General features: G+C 39.5%; 1 protein-coding gene across 1 annotated transcript in view; it reads right to left on the minus strand.

The window, feature by feature from the left end:
* LOC310937743 (partitioning defective 3 homolog) overlaps nucleotides 1–17256 on the minus strand; it is a gene marked incomplete at both ends in the record, with an annotated part of 330453 nt that overhangs the window by 211968 nt on the left and 101229 nt on the right. Inside the window, one exon of the mRNA XM_083902083.1 lies at nucleotides 15877–16051. Within this exon, the coding sequence (XP_083758209.1) occupies nucleotides 15877–16051 (175 nt within the window). The remainder of the gene's footprint in view (nucleotides 1–15876; nucleotides 16052–17256) is intronic.

The following is a 17256-nucleotide window of genomic DNA, read 5'->3' on the forward strand; positions in this document are numbered from 1 at the left end:
ATATACCCTGACCTGAAGCAAGCGGGGGGGAAAGGGGTTCCATTTTTGGGACAGTGCCGGAGTGGTGGGAACCAGGACTGTGGAGAAAGAGATGAAATATGTAGAAGACAGAAATAGAATGCTGATCAACTGAAAGTTAAACAAGGTGAATATCACTCAGAGACGTGCGCTTCGGTGAAGTAATTAGCAAACTCTAATCTGATGTGGTGTCAGACAGAGAGCTGAGACGACCTGTGAATAAACATAAACTATTGGCCTTATGTGAGACAGAATCCCTTCCAATCCATGGATGGATGGAATTAAACTTTTTTGTGCAAATTGGCACTTGTGTGTTTGAGTTTGATGTTCATATTATACAGATGAACATGAATCATTTTTTAAATGTTTATTTCCTCTTTGATTCTGACCAAATTGAAGATGTAAGCAAGTTGTCGCTGCTTCCAACCAAAACATGAAAATAGGTCAATCAGCCTATGTTAACATCTTTTCATTATTATGTTGTTATTATGGAGCAAAACCTTCAAGACAAGGACATTGTCATGCATGAAAAAATGCAGCACATTTATCCTGTAAAACAAAACTATATGAAACCCCTAGCAGGCATGTCCATGTGAGCCCCATAAGGGTTGTATTCAGGCTGACAATATGGGATCCATACAGGTTTTGTCCATGATTTCCATGGTGACCCCACCCATGCTTGCCCACAACAAGCCCATGCCCACTTAGTTAAGTGGGCATGGGCTTGAAGCGGACAAATGATGCAGGTCCCATGTGTTTTCAGTAACATGGACCCCGCGTGGAGCACCTATGGGCAAACCCCAATGGGACCCACATTGACACACTGGCCCTTTATACCTAAGTTTAACAGGGTTTTGGCATGGATTGCACAGTCAGTCACAAGGTAAATACTGGAGAAAGAAAATGAATGACCAGAGCCCGGCAGGAATAAAAGAAAAGTAAATATAATAAATAATGAACTAGACAAATAATAGTATTCTCATAAAAATCAATACTGTACACAATAATTATTTAATAAGGTTAGTAGAAAGAGTATGCTGATGAGGAAAAATGGACTAAAACCAACGCATGGATACATGAAAGAAGAAATAGTTCAAATAAATAAATGAAATTTGGTTAACAGCCAGGTTAAAAAGGTAAGTTTGCTTTTGAAAAATACTGGTATTCTCTGCTGCCTTTAGGTCTTCTGGGAGGCTGTTCCATAGACGAGGATCATAATAGTGAAAGGAGGCCTCACCGTAGGTTTTTGTCCTGACTTTGGGGGATGATCAAAAGGCTGGAATTATCATGCTTTGGGAGTAAAGCAATAAGACAACAGAGAGCTGGTTTCCCACAGGGCTGTGGAGTGAACCATCCTGTTTTCATTTTGAACAAGAAATAGAGAGAAACAGAGAAAGATTTGTTCCTCTTGACAAAAAAAATAATGCAGACTATTTACTGGGTAGAGGGAGGAGAGGATGTCAACCTTCCACAAGCCCTTAGAGATGAGGCCTTCAGCAAAAGCACCGTTATAACACTGCAAGTGCGCGCGTGTGTGCAGACTCCCAACTCAATGAAGATCTCAGAGGGTGAGGTTATTGTGGGGGGAGGTGGCGCTCACTCTTCAAATCACGTCTGACTCATCTAGGTCGAGGATCTGCTCAGACTGGGGGCCCCAGAGAACAACACAGCCAGTGCAGTTTGAAACAAATCAAATCTAATTTCAAAAGCTCCAATTTAATGCAATGTTTTTAATATTTAAAAAAATGTCGGAAACAACTCATATCTATAAAATATGTGTATGTGCCATGTGTACAGTAAAGATTGTCCTCATGACATTTCACAAAGTTAAATGTATTAAACTAAAACTCACTTGTTATTCCGCATCCAAATAATCTTCAAAACAAAAAAATAGACGAGGCCCCATTTACAAAACCCCCCACCCTCCACTCTGTCTGACTCAGAATCCTGTAGACTCTTATCCACACACAGGCTTCTAAGAGTGGCTAATCAGCTAACCAAACAACTGTTGGTCAGAGCAGAAACAGGTCCAAAGCAGCACTGTCCCCATAAACACTGTAATTGTGTGTTTCTTATAGCCGGTCCACTGGTGCAGGTTCCTGGAGGAAAAAAATGGGGCCATAAATCTCACTCAGCCTGATATGTGGCCACGCCGGTCATGATTAAAAGCACTGCTCTGAAAATATCATGAGCCAGGAGTTGTAGGAGCCAGAGGCCAAGGCCAACGCTAACAAAAGGCTTGTTGTGTTTCAGGATTCAGTTTGGTCGGTCTAACACATTTGAAATTTGAGAAAACATCAAAAAGCTGTTACTGCGGAGTTAAATAAAGAATTATTCCAATCCAAACCTAAGCGATTACTTATGTCTAGTAAGGCGTGCCAGCGGGGGTAAAAACATTGCAATTAAATGTGCCTCCTTGTGTTTTACAGATCGGGTCAAGCTATTCCATTAATATGGCTTCCTATGTGTTGAAGTTTTTCCCATTTAAGTGTAAATGCATTTTGAATTTGACAGTCAAATAAGTAATACATATCTGGAAGATAACATGAAAACAAATTAGTAGCTACAAAATGTTGCTAGGTGGAGATTGCAGTGATATTGAATTGTTGTTCTATCATCATAAGCCATTTTTCGCTGCCCGTGGAGAGCTACTGATATCTATTAAGGCAAAGAGAAGTGTCATGTCTCATTCTGTAGTCAAAAATAAATACTTCCTTTGAGCCATTTGGTGTTTTTGTGCCCAGTGGCAGACAAAATTGCACAGTGAAAATGAGATTCATGAGCAACTCATCTAAATGCAAACATTGAAGTAAAGGTAAAGCAACATTTCATTCACTGTGCAAGTACAGTGTAGGTCAAGCTCAAAAAAACTATACTACAGGCATGTACAACTAACAAATCTTAATTTTAAGCATAAATCAAGCATTTTTATGGTATTGATCATGTACAAATATGTCCATGTTTGGATACATGCATTACAGCATAAAGCTCATAACATTTGCAGTTTCCAGACAGCACGTATACAACATCCATATCACTAACATTTCAGCTGTAAGAAAAACTCCTTCCTCAGTCTGATCTGAACACACCAGCTGCTCTTTTTAGAAAAGATGACAGATGCAAAAAAAAATTTCTCCAGACTCCCCAACTTTTTCTGGACCCTCTGATGATTTATTGGGGTAAAACAGAAATGTATTTGGTGTGTGAGATGAGAGGAGTGCTGCCGGAGGAGTGATATGGGCAATGGTGTGAGGCCAAGCTTAAATGTGTTGTTGAATGAACTGAGACATTTCTGGTTAAAAGCTGCCTGCTGGGATCTGCCTCTGAGTATATATGATAATCAGCTAAAATAGCTTGCACGGTAATGTATTTTTACGGCAATGCACACACACACAAACACACACACGCACGCACACAAACACACACACAGAGTAACTCTTATGCAAAAAGTCACAGTATATCAAAGAGTTACTCTCTCCATAAACTGAGCAAAAGACAAAGAACTCACAAACTCAACACTGCTAAAAACCTTGAATGGTTTTAAAAAAAGTTACATACAAATGATTCTTTGTTTTGGGTTTGCATCATCCTGATTGGTCACAAAGTATTATAAAAGTACATAAGGACTTTTTATCGGTATAGGTGTTTTCCCCAAGAGGACTAACAAAACTGTGTAATTGCGAAACAGAGTGGAAGAGGGACCAGGAAGGCTTCTTTAGTTTCATTGATTTTACTGATAATGACAAAATCTAACAAAATAACACCAGTGGTGAGAGGAAGTGGTGACTGGATGGTAATTATGTGAGTGTCACAGTGAGACTGAAAGGTCAAAAGTGCTATGTGTTGCACTTAAACATCAATAAATCCTTACAGCAGTGACTCCATGGTTTCAACATACACCACAGATTGGATTTCACACAAATTACGGTGGATGCTATGGCACAAAAAGGGATTACTTTGTAAACAATATGTTATATCAATTCCTACAACGCTTGAGATAACGGAGTTCCTTGTATTTCTAGGTGGAGCAAGTCAAACTTCAAATTCAAAAGTTCCAAAGTTGCTCAAAGTAATGTGACAACTTGACCTGGATGTCAGGTGTGGAGAGTGATGAAACATGCAAGCAACTGTTCATCAATTGCAACTGCACCTGAAGTACTGAAGCTCTGATGATGGGTTGCATGAATTTGGGAGTCTGGACACCATCCATCAATTTAAATAACTTTTGCAACAGTATGTTAACTTTTGCTGCCATGCTAAGAGGGAAGTTTTTTTTAGATTGTACTCCTGAGGGTGTGATGCGTTTCTAAACTAAAAGTTTAGGAAAAAAGATTGATAAATGAAAATGTATGTACTGTATACAATGCAACAAACTAACCAAAACACTATTTCAAATGTTGCTGCAAAGAAAACACTAACAGGATACACAAAGCATTATTGTAAAATTTTGTTTAAAGGAGAAGACATCAAGGCTTCTCCTTTGTAAGTTGCTTTTGATAAATGTAATGTTCTTACATTTCTGGATAAATTGGAGGAGATTGTAGTATTGATGTTCAAAGAACAAAAATAGAAGCTAGGTTTAGCCTAGCCTAAAATGTACAGTGTATTAAATTTAGCGAAAATTATTTCCATATTAAAGATAATATAATGATGCTTAAAGGTGTTCAATCACATCATTGTATGACTTCTTTTTTTTCATGAACCCAAAATGTGCATTTAAAATGCATATCAACAAATGAACCATCATGTTTTTTTTTTTTACAATAGCTCACAATAGACCAACCAATCATCTTTTGAGTTTTGCTGCAACCATCGATTATACAACCCACACATGTGCAATGTAGCAAACAGACGTGGGTACAGTTTGCTTTCAAATATGCAAAGTTCTAAACGAACCAAAATAGACCGAGAAGACCATCGGCACCGGAACTGGACTAACCCCCTGATTTCCAATCGGGCGCGTCACCCCTTCAGAGACCACCCCTTCACGCAGGTCTCGGACCGGTTGATTTGGTGCACACCAAAGGACCGAGATTACATTCACACCTATGCAAACAAACCGAACCACAGCATTGCTGTAGGTGTGAAAGCACCCTTAGACACTGTATCTTAAATGCAACAGACTTGTGAAACATGGACTATACAGATGTCACAGAACAGCTTCAACTTAGTATCTATTTGAAGCATCAAATGCGGATAATTTAATCTGCAGTCAGATATTCAACCACTGAGCTGTATCCCAATCCTTATTTTCATGTCTGAAATGTACACCGGAGATGCTTTAAGTTCACTATTTGTGGCATTGATTAAAGCCACTTTACAACATTCCACATGACAAAGACAAGTGAAGCCTGCAGGCTTTAGGAAGTGGGCAGGAATTAAATCCCACACACATCTGCTCTGCAAAAATAAGACATGATAGACCAAACCAGCAAGAGGCTTGCCCTACAGTGAAATGGCGCACTAATGCAAAGCAAAAATCCAAAATTGATAAGCAAAAATGCAAGAGAGACTTCCCACACAACATATTTACCAGAGTCATGTTTTCACTCAGTCATTCCTTAAGGGAAGATGAAGGCATCTAACCACATATCAATAATAAATGAACTTATCAAATTAATGCCAAAAGGTAAGAGGATATATCTGATAATGTCCAAACATAGCATATTTGCATTGGATGCAAAATGAAGCCTTCTGGACAGTCACTGTACATTATCAAAACCATTCCATGTGTGTGTGGGGGGGGGGGGGGGGGGGTAAATAAATACATCAAGTGTGGTATGCAAAAATGTTATTCCTTTCATCAAAGCAGCAACTGTGAGCTAAAAGTAAGTACTCTGAAAACAATCATGTTTGTGGGAAGATGATAACGTGGTAGATTTCCACAGCACTTTGGGGTGGATTGTATCTTTGACGATGTGATGAAAAATGAAAAACAGGAGGGAGCAGAAAGGAAATGACAGGCTCACTGTAGCTGTGGCCAAGGGGAAATATTCTTCACGAGCAAGACAACATCGTTATTCATGAAACATTCAGATACATTTGTTGTAGTGTCTTACTCCTGAAACTTCATGGGTTTTGAATGCAATGTGAGCAACTTGAGCCTCTGTCACTCTGTATACCTGGAAGTTTTGAACCTGGGTGAAGCTGCTAAAACACTATAGCTTTTTTCCTACACCACTTCACCTGTGAGTGAACGGTGACATCACATGCATGGAAAACAATGGAACAAGATGACGATGAAGGAAGTTTCAAAAAGTATGAATAGCTACAAATGTTGATGCTAAAGTATATTCTGAGGGCTATGCGTGTCGTAGCATTGTACCAGACAAAAAGAAGCTAACAAAAAAAGTATTTAGTATGTTCACCCGAATTTGATGCTTCCACTGATAACCCAGAGCCAAAAGGCCAATTAAAACCCATGTGCATTGCCAGTAGTGAATGCCTATCAAACACATTCCCACTGGTCAAAAATCCAAAACATGTTTTTGACCAGTGGGAATGGGTTATTGGTGAGTATCCCTCTGTGTTTGAGTATGCTGCAAAAGCCATGTTTGTTACACTGTCATACACACACAACCCATGGAATCATTTCAAGTGTTTCCAGTGTGAATCAACTTGTTTTAATTAGATTCCTGAAGCATATCCCATACTGTTAATAGGTTCTCTTTACTAATTAAATTAATTATTTTTGGGAAGTGTCATATCATATCATGCTGGATAGCAGGAACTACCTTTTATGACGAACCGTTTTTTGCAGCATGTTCGAATGTTCCACCATATACTGTACTCTTTACTTGTGCTTTCATATTTCTGAAACACAAACGCAATAGTTTCCCAACCTTCCGAGGCCCTGCTTTTTAAACATGACCAAAATTACAATATCAACTGTGAGAAGAGCAAATTGGTGCATAAAGTAGCAACTAATTTAAAGATAATACCTATACAATCATTGGGAATGTATGTACAACATTTCATCAATGGCTGGCTGCCTCAGCTGTAACCTGCCTTCTTCACCCTGTGTGCCAATGGCCCATATATAGGTTAGTGCGATCTCAACTTATGTGGCTCCTCCAAGATGTGGATAATTGTTTGTCTGATTGAATTAGAGGTGTAACATACATGTGGCAGCTGGAAAGTGACTGCACATGCCTCAGAATGCTTCCCTCACATGCACAGCTATGGCAGGCAAACTTCACAGGTTGACCTCCCCGTGGAAGACAATGAAACAGATTGAGTAAAAGGGGAAGGGGGGAGTTTTTACAAAGGGACTAATGATGTGGGTGGAGGAGCTGAGGGGCTGCAGGTCCACAGAGAGGAAAAGCCCTGAGACAAAGAGATGCTAAACACCATTTAATCTTTTGAGGATTTATTGTGCCAAATCGCGAGGCACTGCCCTTGGCAAATTGTGACCCTCTTTTGACAAGTCATACACAATGTAAATGAACCGCAGAGGTTTTTTAAATACTAATGAGAGACGCAAAGAAGAGAAAAATAAGAGGCACATTTAGTGTAAGCAGTACTCTATACTTAAATCATTAAACTGAAATATTTTTAATCTGAATGAATGTCAGACAAGTGGACTGAAGTATATTTTGACAGATCTCGCTGAGATGAGAATATAAAAAAAGCATAAAGGTGAGCTATAAAGTAATAGCAATGTAAGACCAGAATTATAAGTACAATGATTTAAATGATTTTCTTTATGTTTCATTTACCTTGGAGAGACCTGCAGCAAATGAACAACTCCTTTACTACTCTTGGCATTTCAGACAGGAAGAGAGTAAATTGCTTGGTTAATAAATCATTCAAGAGGCAAACAGGCTGGATGTGATTTAGGAAATTAAATTATCATTATCATTGTTTTGTTTTGGGGGTTTTTTTGCAGCTTGGAAAGAGTATATTTGGTTCACGGTCAAAAACAAGATGCTTTCTTTGGCTCTTTTTTGAAAAAGACAAAGAAATGCAAATTACACATTCTCTCTCTAATCATATTTCCTGCTAACACTTCATGTACACTTTATAGAAAGTCACATTCCTGAGGTTTCACTTAAAGCAATGCCATATAACATACATTTAATAATAGAGTTCACATTGTGGATAAAAATTGAGAGTCAAGTGTTCAGTCAGGAGTGGATGAAGGTGCCATATTTTAGATTGTGTCCTTCAGCTGACCGTCTGTGGAACTAAGATGACACCAGAGTCAGTGTAAACAAACTTTGGCTGGCTTCCCATGCTCCTCATCATGGGGTTAAGAAAAAAAGATAACATTTTGAGTTATATGTGTCAGAGAGTGTAAATGATTGTATTTCTCAATCAAGACCTCAGTGCTCCTGTGTTGCTTTAAGTGAGACACAAGTGACCTGCAAAACTACTCTCAGTTCCACTCAGGAAGTAATAAAGCAGTCAACAAACCAAAACACACACATACCCACACACACACACATGCACCCGCACAGACTATACATGATTAACTTGTCTAGCTAGCTCTTTATTGGGATCCTGGCACACGTAATAATAGGAATAGTAAGCTTAGCACATTCCCAGTAGTGCTGAGTGGAGACTTTGACCACTCCAAGCACTTCACACTTCATTACCAAAACACTGTCTTCACCATTTAACAGTGCCAGTGGTTGCAATAATTAGCTATAATAAGCCCAGTATGATATTATGACAGTATGAGTGTTTTTATGACTAATATTCCCAGTGCCTGAAATAAACGCCCACTCCTCAGCAGTTTAAACACCCATCCTGGCCACGGTGTGTCTCTCTCTCTCTCTCTCTCTCTCGCCTTCCCCCTCTACAAGTGCAAGTATGATTAAAAGTTGACATAACTAATAGCCTCTCTGCTAAGTCAGGCAGAGGAATGCAGTTCAGACTCTCACAGGGACCTGTGGGTTTTAAAGTGCTTTCAGCTTGCTAATGATGAGCTTGCTACCTTGACTTCCTCAGTGCTGACTGTGTACTAACCTCCTTAGCAATTGAGATGTGTTAGATACAGTTGGAGTGGCTGTGGTTTGTTGGTGAATACTAGTGGCATAGCTGTATGAAGAACCAGCAATTGGATCAATGACTACAATGACTAAAGACCCTGGTATACTTCCGCCCGCGATTACGCAAGAAGCAAATTGCATCATCAACGAGCCGCTCGAACCAGACTTGTCCGAGGGAGATGTAGCATTGTACTCTTCTTCTTTGGTAGGAATGCGTCCTGTTCCCTGCTTCCAGACTTGAAACCACCATCCGATGGTGAAGTGAGATACTACAGGACCCTGACATGCAAGTATGCCAGGGCGCAATGCAGCGTCAAAGCATACCAGGACCTCACAACTACATGAATTCCATATTACTCCATTGGTAAGAGCAGTATCTTGGAAAATCCAATGTTTCCATCATGGTACAGTTTGGTTTGGTATAGTATGGTCCAGTTTGGAATGGTAAAGCCCCGGGTCAGGATTGTTTTTTCGACTGAGAACAGTACCTTTAAATAGTGGACGGAGTGTTCGATATCGACATATATCGATATATATAAAGCACCATTAGAGCAATGGTGCCATTCAGCTACTTCTAGAAGCAGAGAATAAACCACTGCAAAAGTGATAATACACACAGTATAATATATAACTGTGGACTTTTAAAATGTTTGTTAATAAATATTCAGTTCTTAGCTCAGGGTTAGCTGCAAAGATAAGCCTATCGATTTGTGACAAGTGGATCCTGACAATGGAAAGGGTTACGATAGGAGAAGAAGTGCTGCGGAGGAGAAGAGAGAATCATTGTCTCCACGAAGGCTATTTCGTCCAAGAGTAAACGAAGCCAAAAATAAGAGGAAGAAAAAGACACAAAGAGAAAATTTAAGCACAGCTGCTGAACAATTGTGCAATGTTTCTTTGTAATTCAATTGCCTATATACTGATAAGACTCGGCAAGAAATGGAGGGTGTTTCTTTCATTAATTCTGCTCTGCAGTTTTGTTTTTGGTGGAAAGCAGCTTTCGGCAGGTGAGGGTGTATGTGTGTGTGTGTGTGTGTGTGGGGTGTACTTCACAGCAATATCTGTTGCTATATGACACTTTTTTTGTAAGACTTTGCCCGAAGTGCATGGACTCAAAACTGGATTAAAACCAGTCCCCATGGGAACAAATAGGTTCACGGTGTTGTGTTTAACAAGATTACCACAAAACTGTCAGTAGTATTCCGCAATGGGGGCATTTCTTAGTTATTGTGTATTTGAGAGACATTTTTGGAAGATACTGATCTAAATGATAGATGTGATTAAGACTTGAGACTTCACAATATGAACAAAAAATGTTAATACACCAGCATAAACACTTTTATAATATATTAGAAACAGCAGGTGATCTCTGCTACTGTTAAATTTAAACCTTAGGTGGTACTGCATCACCTGCTCACTAGTGAAGTGAGAGATTAAAGAGGTAGTCTTGGACCAGAGACAGTTAGACAGAGAGAGGGCAGGTGAAAGAGATAAGTATTGGTGCCTTCTATCAGACCAAGCAGCACATGGTTCCAAACCTAAACCTGCCACTTTATCTATAATGGGCAATCAGAGTTTTTTTTTGGAAGTCACCCAAGCCCATAATGGAGCGGTCGTCCAGTTTTTAAGACTTAAAATCAATCTGAGATGGAGTTTACAATGCAAAAAAAAGAAAGAAAGAAAAAAAACGTTGTTTCAGAACAAGTGCCTATGAAAAATAATGTCTTAGTCAAGGAGCTTTTTCTAAGACATTTTACAATCACTCTGCCTTAAATGTTGCGACCTGTGAACAATGTGGACTTTGCGTGTTGGCAGTGTCAGTGTGCATTTCCTCTGCTGTAGTGACTTTTATATGGCCTTGGCGGCAGCAGGGAGCCTGCTCAGTGGCAGACCACTAAGCCAAATTGATTAGATGAAGGCCCTCCTCTTCCAAGGTGTCCACACTTTTTCTCTCACAGGCAATCTCTCTAATGGTCTCCCAGCAACCCGGTCACTGCAGGCTTCAAGGACCAAGGGAGCGAAGAATCAACGACCACAAGAGCAGGTCAGTGGAGGAATGGAAGTATTCCTCAACATACTGTGTTTTTTTTAGGAGATAGAACGCAACCTTGTCTTGTCTGGTGTTGAAAATTTAAAAAGTGGTCACATTATTAAAGGAAAATGACATGTTATCTGTGGGTAATTTTAGTTTGATCTGTATGTAGGTGAGGGGGTCAATCACTGCAATCACTGAGATATTTTGTTCATGCTCTGAGGATGTTCCACAACAATTCAGTACAATTTTGACCTTTGTCAATGGCACTTTAGCTTCTCCTTTTATTTCCTGATAGAGTACCCTGAGCAGCTGTAATTAAGCCTCAATAAAAACCTAGTACTAAAAATCCTCACAGTCAAGGAACAATCACAAAAAGTAGTCTTCTCTGAAGGTCAAGGATACCACACCAGTGTAAGAGGCCATGCACAAAATACTTTTAGTGATCTGTGGAGCGTTGCATACTAAATTCTGACATATGGGATGTATAAGAGGTCCTTTGCACAGTACAGTACACGACAGTGTTGGATCTCTTCTGGAGACAGCACGAGCCATATGAAAGTGGGCACAGGTGTTAACTCTAACCACTTCAATTAAGGCAGTAAACACCGATCTTAAACCGTAATTGTAACACGTATATTACTCTCTGAAGAATTTAAAAGGGTTGTCATGCAGAACCTCATGTTCATTCCTGAATAACTTTCAAGAAAGCAAGCGAGTACACTCCTCTTTAAAAACAAAGGACGTCCATAAAACTCTTAGACATAAGCCAACATAGAACAAACCATTCAATTTCAAAGCACCATTAAGAAACAGCTTTAATTTAAAGTTTCAGACATTTTACTTCTCAAAGACTAGAATTTAATGGTAAGTGGAGGCAGCGGCTGCTCTGGCGTCCGTGTAATTGCGGGAAAATTACATTCATTATTGTAATTTACATCTCATCTCCAATCCAATTATTAGCAGTTTGACCTGCATGGCACATGTTAGCATGGGAATCGAAAACGAGGTCCCAAGGCAGAGGAAAGGGATGGAGGACTGACAAAAATGGGAGTGAGAGTTTGGGACTTTGGGAGCTGTAGGAGGATAAAAAACAATCAATATGCCCTGAAAAAGATGATGATTTTAATAGCCATAATTCTCTGCCTTAGAGCACAGCTGCCAAGGGCGCCGTTGCTACACTTTGATGTCTGATATCCAATACTGCTGCCAGTAATTTGGTCATCTGCATCTCCGTATGGACCATCATCTTCCTGCCTGTTTACATGTGATGCCAGGCAGTCAGTCTGTCTGCCTGCATGTCTGTCTGTCTTTCCATCTCTTAAAAGTATCATTCAATACACCTATAAAACTTTTATGGTACTTTTGGTGTTGGATTGGAAACTTTAAAATGGGTAAAAGTCAGTTTGCATTATATATAACCTCAAAGGAACAAATATATACTGTAAACAATGCAATCTTGACAGTAATACTGCACTTAATGTAAACCAACACAGAACAGAACAGTCATTTGCCCTTATCTGTCTGACAGCCATAATCAGGTCCAACCCAGTCTCTCTTTCTTATCTGTTTTCTTCACTGTTATTGCAGACAAGAAACTGCAAAGATATACCTGTCACCATGGCAGCATTACATTTCTTGAATGCAAGATGTACAGTTTAGGCCATGCAGGGAATAGGCTTAGAATAGTGAGTCTGTGTGGGAAGCCAGAGATTTTATAAATTTGCATCACGTGGCATGACAGGCAACATGAGCAAAAGGACTTTGAATAAGAGCTACTGTTGGAGGTCATATTTCTAGAGCAAGACAAACAGCAGTTGGAGCAATTCCCCTAAAATGGTGTTGTGCTTTTGCTACGAGATGGACTTGCTGTTATTTCGCAAACTTTCAATCTGCACAACCTAGTTGCTCTTTATAAGGTGAACCCAACATTCAAACATGCACCCAGAGCAAGATAGGACAGGGAGTGAACACAAGTGCCTGAGAAATTCAGTAAGTTGGTGATTATTCAATTAGATGGCGCAGAGTTGTGGTTATGCTGCCCTATTTTTTTTTTGTCTTTGACAATGTGCTTGTAGCCTCTATCCTACTATTATTTTAGGCAGAACATTTTCAGATACATTTTTCAAACATGAAACAGCAATTTAGCCAATAAAAACAATGTCTTCCCCTGATCCACTCGCTTACATAGCTGATAGATTATTTGTTTTAATAGCCAGCTTTTAACTTTACTTGCCTAATCTAGTCTACTGCAAGTACATTTGCAGGGCAATATTCACTTAATTGGCATCATGGTGTTAGTACAGTCATACATTGTGATGGACAATGGAATCACCATGCCCTTTTCACAGTACCACATTTAAAACAGCTAATCACTGCATGACACATGCTTCACCTGCAACTGCAGTAAAAGCTGAAATACTAAGCTACTTTGGAAAAAGAGACAGAGGATTGCTTAGGCCCTCTCCACGCGGAAACAGAATAATACGGAAACAATCTTTGACTTTGTCGTTTTGCAAAGGTTTCCTATCATTTCATGAAATATCTTCATCCACATGAAACCCCCCAAAACAAATGTGATGATGACAAAGATAAGCGCCAGCAAATGCAAGTGCAAGAGATAGGAGGGATTATGACATCATCGTTTTCCCAAAGTAGCATATCGGTTGTATAAACGATAACACAAGGGTAGCATTTTGAGATGTCCCCACTCTGGGACCCGTTTCCAAATAGGTCTAAGCATATCGGGGGGTTGATAAAACAGCAATATGATAAAAAATAAAAATAAAAATAAAAATAAATAAACTTAAGCAGGATGACCTAGACACATTTTTGTGTGACAGCCCCTTAGTCTGCCTGTATCACCATCATTTTGTCCTGCTTGCATATGTTAATCATGCACTAATGATAGGGAGCAGAGGAGATCAGTAGGCGATGGATGATGGCATTATTATGCCAAACCCTATCTGTTTCCCCCATTAATCAAACAGAAGGGATGATGCAAAAACTTTTTCACAGAAAGGATGGAATTTTTTAGCAATCCTTCCACCACGTATTGATAGCCTTAGGAGATATAAATCAGCACTGGAGAAACTAGAATGGTTGGGGGATAAAAGACACCAAAATGCTTTCATATCTCAGAGATCAAGTCAACATTGTTTGAAGCTAGTTGACAGCACAGGTCAGATATAGTTTCAAACAAACCTACGTTTGTGCCGGCAGAAAGAAGCTAGGATCTAGGCTTGTGTATGGTCTGGTTTAGTTTGCCTTAGGTGTCTAATTTAAGACAGCCCTGCACCAGATCACACCTTCCACTTCATGGCATGTGGATGGGCATGAGCAACATCTAAGTCACTGACTTTTGGTTGTTTTTGTCATGTGTGACTGTCTCCAACTGAGTCTGGCATGTGTGCTCATGTTCATGCATGACTGAGTATCCAACTCTGTCTTAGTTCCTTCCATTGTCTCAGTTTCTACCTGTCTGTCTAAGTCTATGCACTGCCATTCCCTGGACACGCTGCACAATCTTGACAGACACTCAGCTTCACACTATACACCCCTGAAGCATGTTAAGTAAAACAGGCGTTTGCCAGTTAGTTCTCAAGTAGAAAAAGTTAACTTTGTTGTTATTGTTCCACTCATGTTCACGGTGTCCAGTAAGACGAAAAAGCCAAAGCTCATTAACAAAAGCCCAACAAACTCGTGTTTTCATAACCTTTACTCCTTCTGTCTTTTATCCAAAATTCTGACTGTCTGTGAGATTCAAAACACGGAGGCTTGAGCAAATAACGTCTGGGATTTAGCTTCTCTGGTTCCTTAGTATTTGCTCAGTGTGTGGATTGAGAGGTTATGCTTGACTTGAAGTAATTCTTAGCTTTAAAATGTCACGTTCATGTCACACATTTAAATATTTGCAGTTTGAATTCCTGCAAATTAAACATTACCTCATTATTTGAAAAGTGCTTTTGTTGTTTTATTGTTTATTTTCTCAATTATTTAATTTAATTTAATTTAATTTAATTTAATTTAATTTAATTTAATTTAATTTAATTTAATTTAATTTAATTTAATTTAATTTAATTTCAACCATACTGCCTCTAACAGCCCAATAAATACATTGTAAATTGTAATGCTGAGTGATTCCACACTGGATACAAAAAGGTGAGATTCCTGTGTATTTGTTGACTATAAAGCAGGTGCTATATTGTTAAATGATCAAACACAATATACTGAACATACAGAAACTGTGCCTTAAAAACAAACCATCAGGACACTTTCGTGGCTTTACCTGAAACCAGCTATCTATATTTGTTCTGTTACTTACTCTCTCAACTGAAGGATTAAGACCATTGTCCAGAGTTGAAGTTCAGAAAAATGGATAAGGTGCTTGACACTTTGTCTTTAGCAAAACACATTTCATAAGCAGCGTTTCTGTCTTGCTTTACACACAGCATTCACTATCTTCCTCCGATTCTGCAGCTTCATACACTGACCAGGCTGCATATATTATCATCTCATTGCCACTAAGAGCAAGGGTTTTCAATTACACCAAATCTAGCCAGAGCATTTTTATCCAAATTTCATTAGTTTGGCTGATTTCAACACTAAACGTTTGCTGGAGAGAGTTTTACTGGGCTCCAGTAGTAGGCTGCAATCAATTTCCTATGGTTGGCCTAGCAGTGTGTCAATCAAAAAATAGTCAGTAAAAATAGACCCACAGCTATGTCTTTGAAATACTAAACTTTCACAGAAACCACCAGAATGTGGAAAATAACTATGAGATACAGTATTAGCAATGAAATAATGCATTCAAATATTAGACATTGTACTTACTGGATCGCAAGGCAGACGGAGTGACTTCAATCTCACTGCTGGCCTGGTAGGTCTGGAAGCCAGACACTGAACTCATGTCACCGACAAAGGGTTCGGGACTCTGTGTCCCTGTCGAGCTGGCGCTGGTACCGTCACCTCCATTGTGAGGATCCTGTTCTTCATACACAGCTATGAGCTAGAGTGAGAAGAAATCACAAGAGTATAAAATGAATGTGTGTTTTAGGTGATAAAGGGAGTTTGCTTACTTTAGGCAGTCATGACATGCACATTACATGAATGTTTTCACAGGTACTGTATCTGCTGAACTTCATTTCATATTCAAGTCATGTGCAAAAAAAACCTGCATCAGTCCAAATCACAAAATCTTGATTTAAGTCTGCAGTGGAGTAGCACAGGATGTTCCGGGTTGCCAGGTTTGGCTCCCACAGCGAGCAGCTGCTTCATTCCCACAAAGGTGATACGTTGCCAGATAGATAGAACTCCCCGCAGCATCCCATAATTATCAGCCTAACACACACTGCTCGCTGAACACCGCCAACTAACCCACTTCACTCGAAGGAGAGAGAGAGAGAGATACAGTGGTCTGGATTATGGTGTGGAAGAAACACTATACTTTGTTTCTTCTTTCACTGGGGTAAAGTGATTTAGATCATATTAACTACATATGGGTCAAGGCTTTACCTTAGGCCCCTGACTCCTGAGACACACACACACACACACACACCAAAAGAGAGCTAGATAGAGAGCGAAAGAGTGGTCGTCATTTCTAGCACAGCTAAACCTCTCACAAGAAGATTAACCTCTTATTCTTTCCAAACAGAGCAATCGTACAGCAGCAGCCATATGCTTTACAGAACGTAACAATAGTATGTATATCACCGACCTGAGATTAGTTTGTTTTTACATCTTTGCTCTTCCTGCAAATCTATTTATTGGAGGACTATGTGGAAAGAGTGATGAACAGAGAAAGCATTACTTGCCAATGGGAGGAAAATTGTTTGTGCGTCCAGCATCGTGTTTGTCTGGGGGTAAAAATAATGCAACTGTTTCCCCCATGTATTTGCTGTTTTTCATCACCCTCAACACAGGGAAATCTGCATATAAACAAGTTCAGAAGCCCCTGTTATTTTTCTTCTTCTTTTTAGGTTATATGCAAGGGACGATGTCAATGTATGCATGTGTTTGTGCATCTGCATCTGAATGTATGCCTTTTTGTGAGTTCTCCTATGTAGTTTACTGTTGCTGTAATTCTCAGTGACATCTCACACACACACACACACACACACACACTGGCTTTGTGCCATTAAAGCACCATTTTCACTTAAGACGCCTCCTCGTATCAAAATGCCATTCCGATCTTCAAAATGCTTTCCTCCGATT

This window comes from Microchirus variegatus, assembly GCF_963457635.1.
Source record: "Microchirus variegatus genome assembly, chromosome: 15".
NCBI lineage: Eukaryota > Metazoa > Chordata > Actinopteri > Pleuronectiformes > Soleidae > Microchirus > Microchirus variegatus.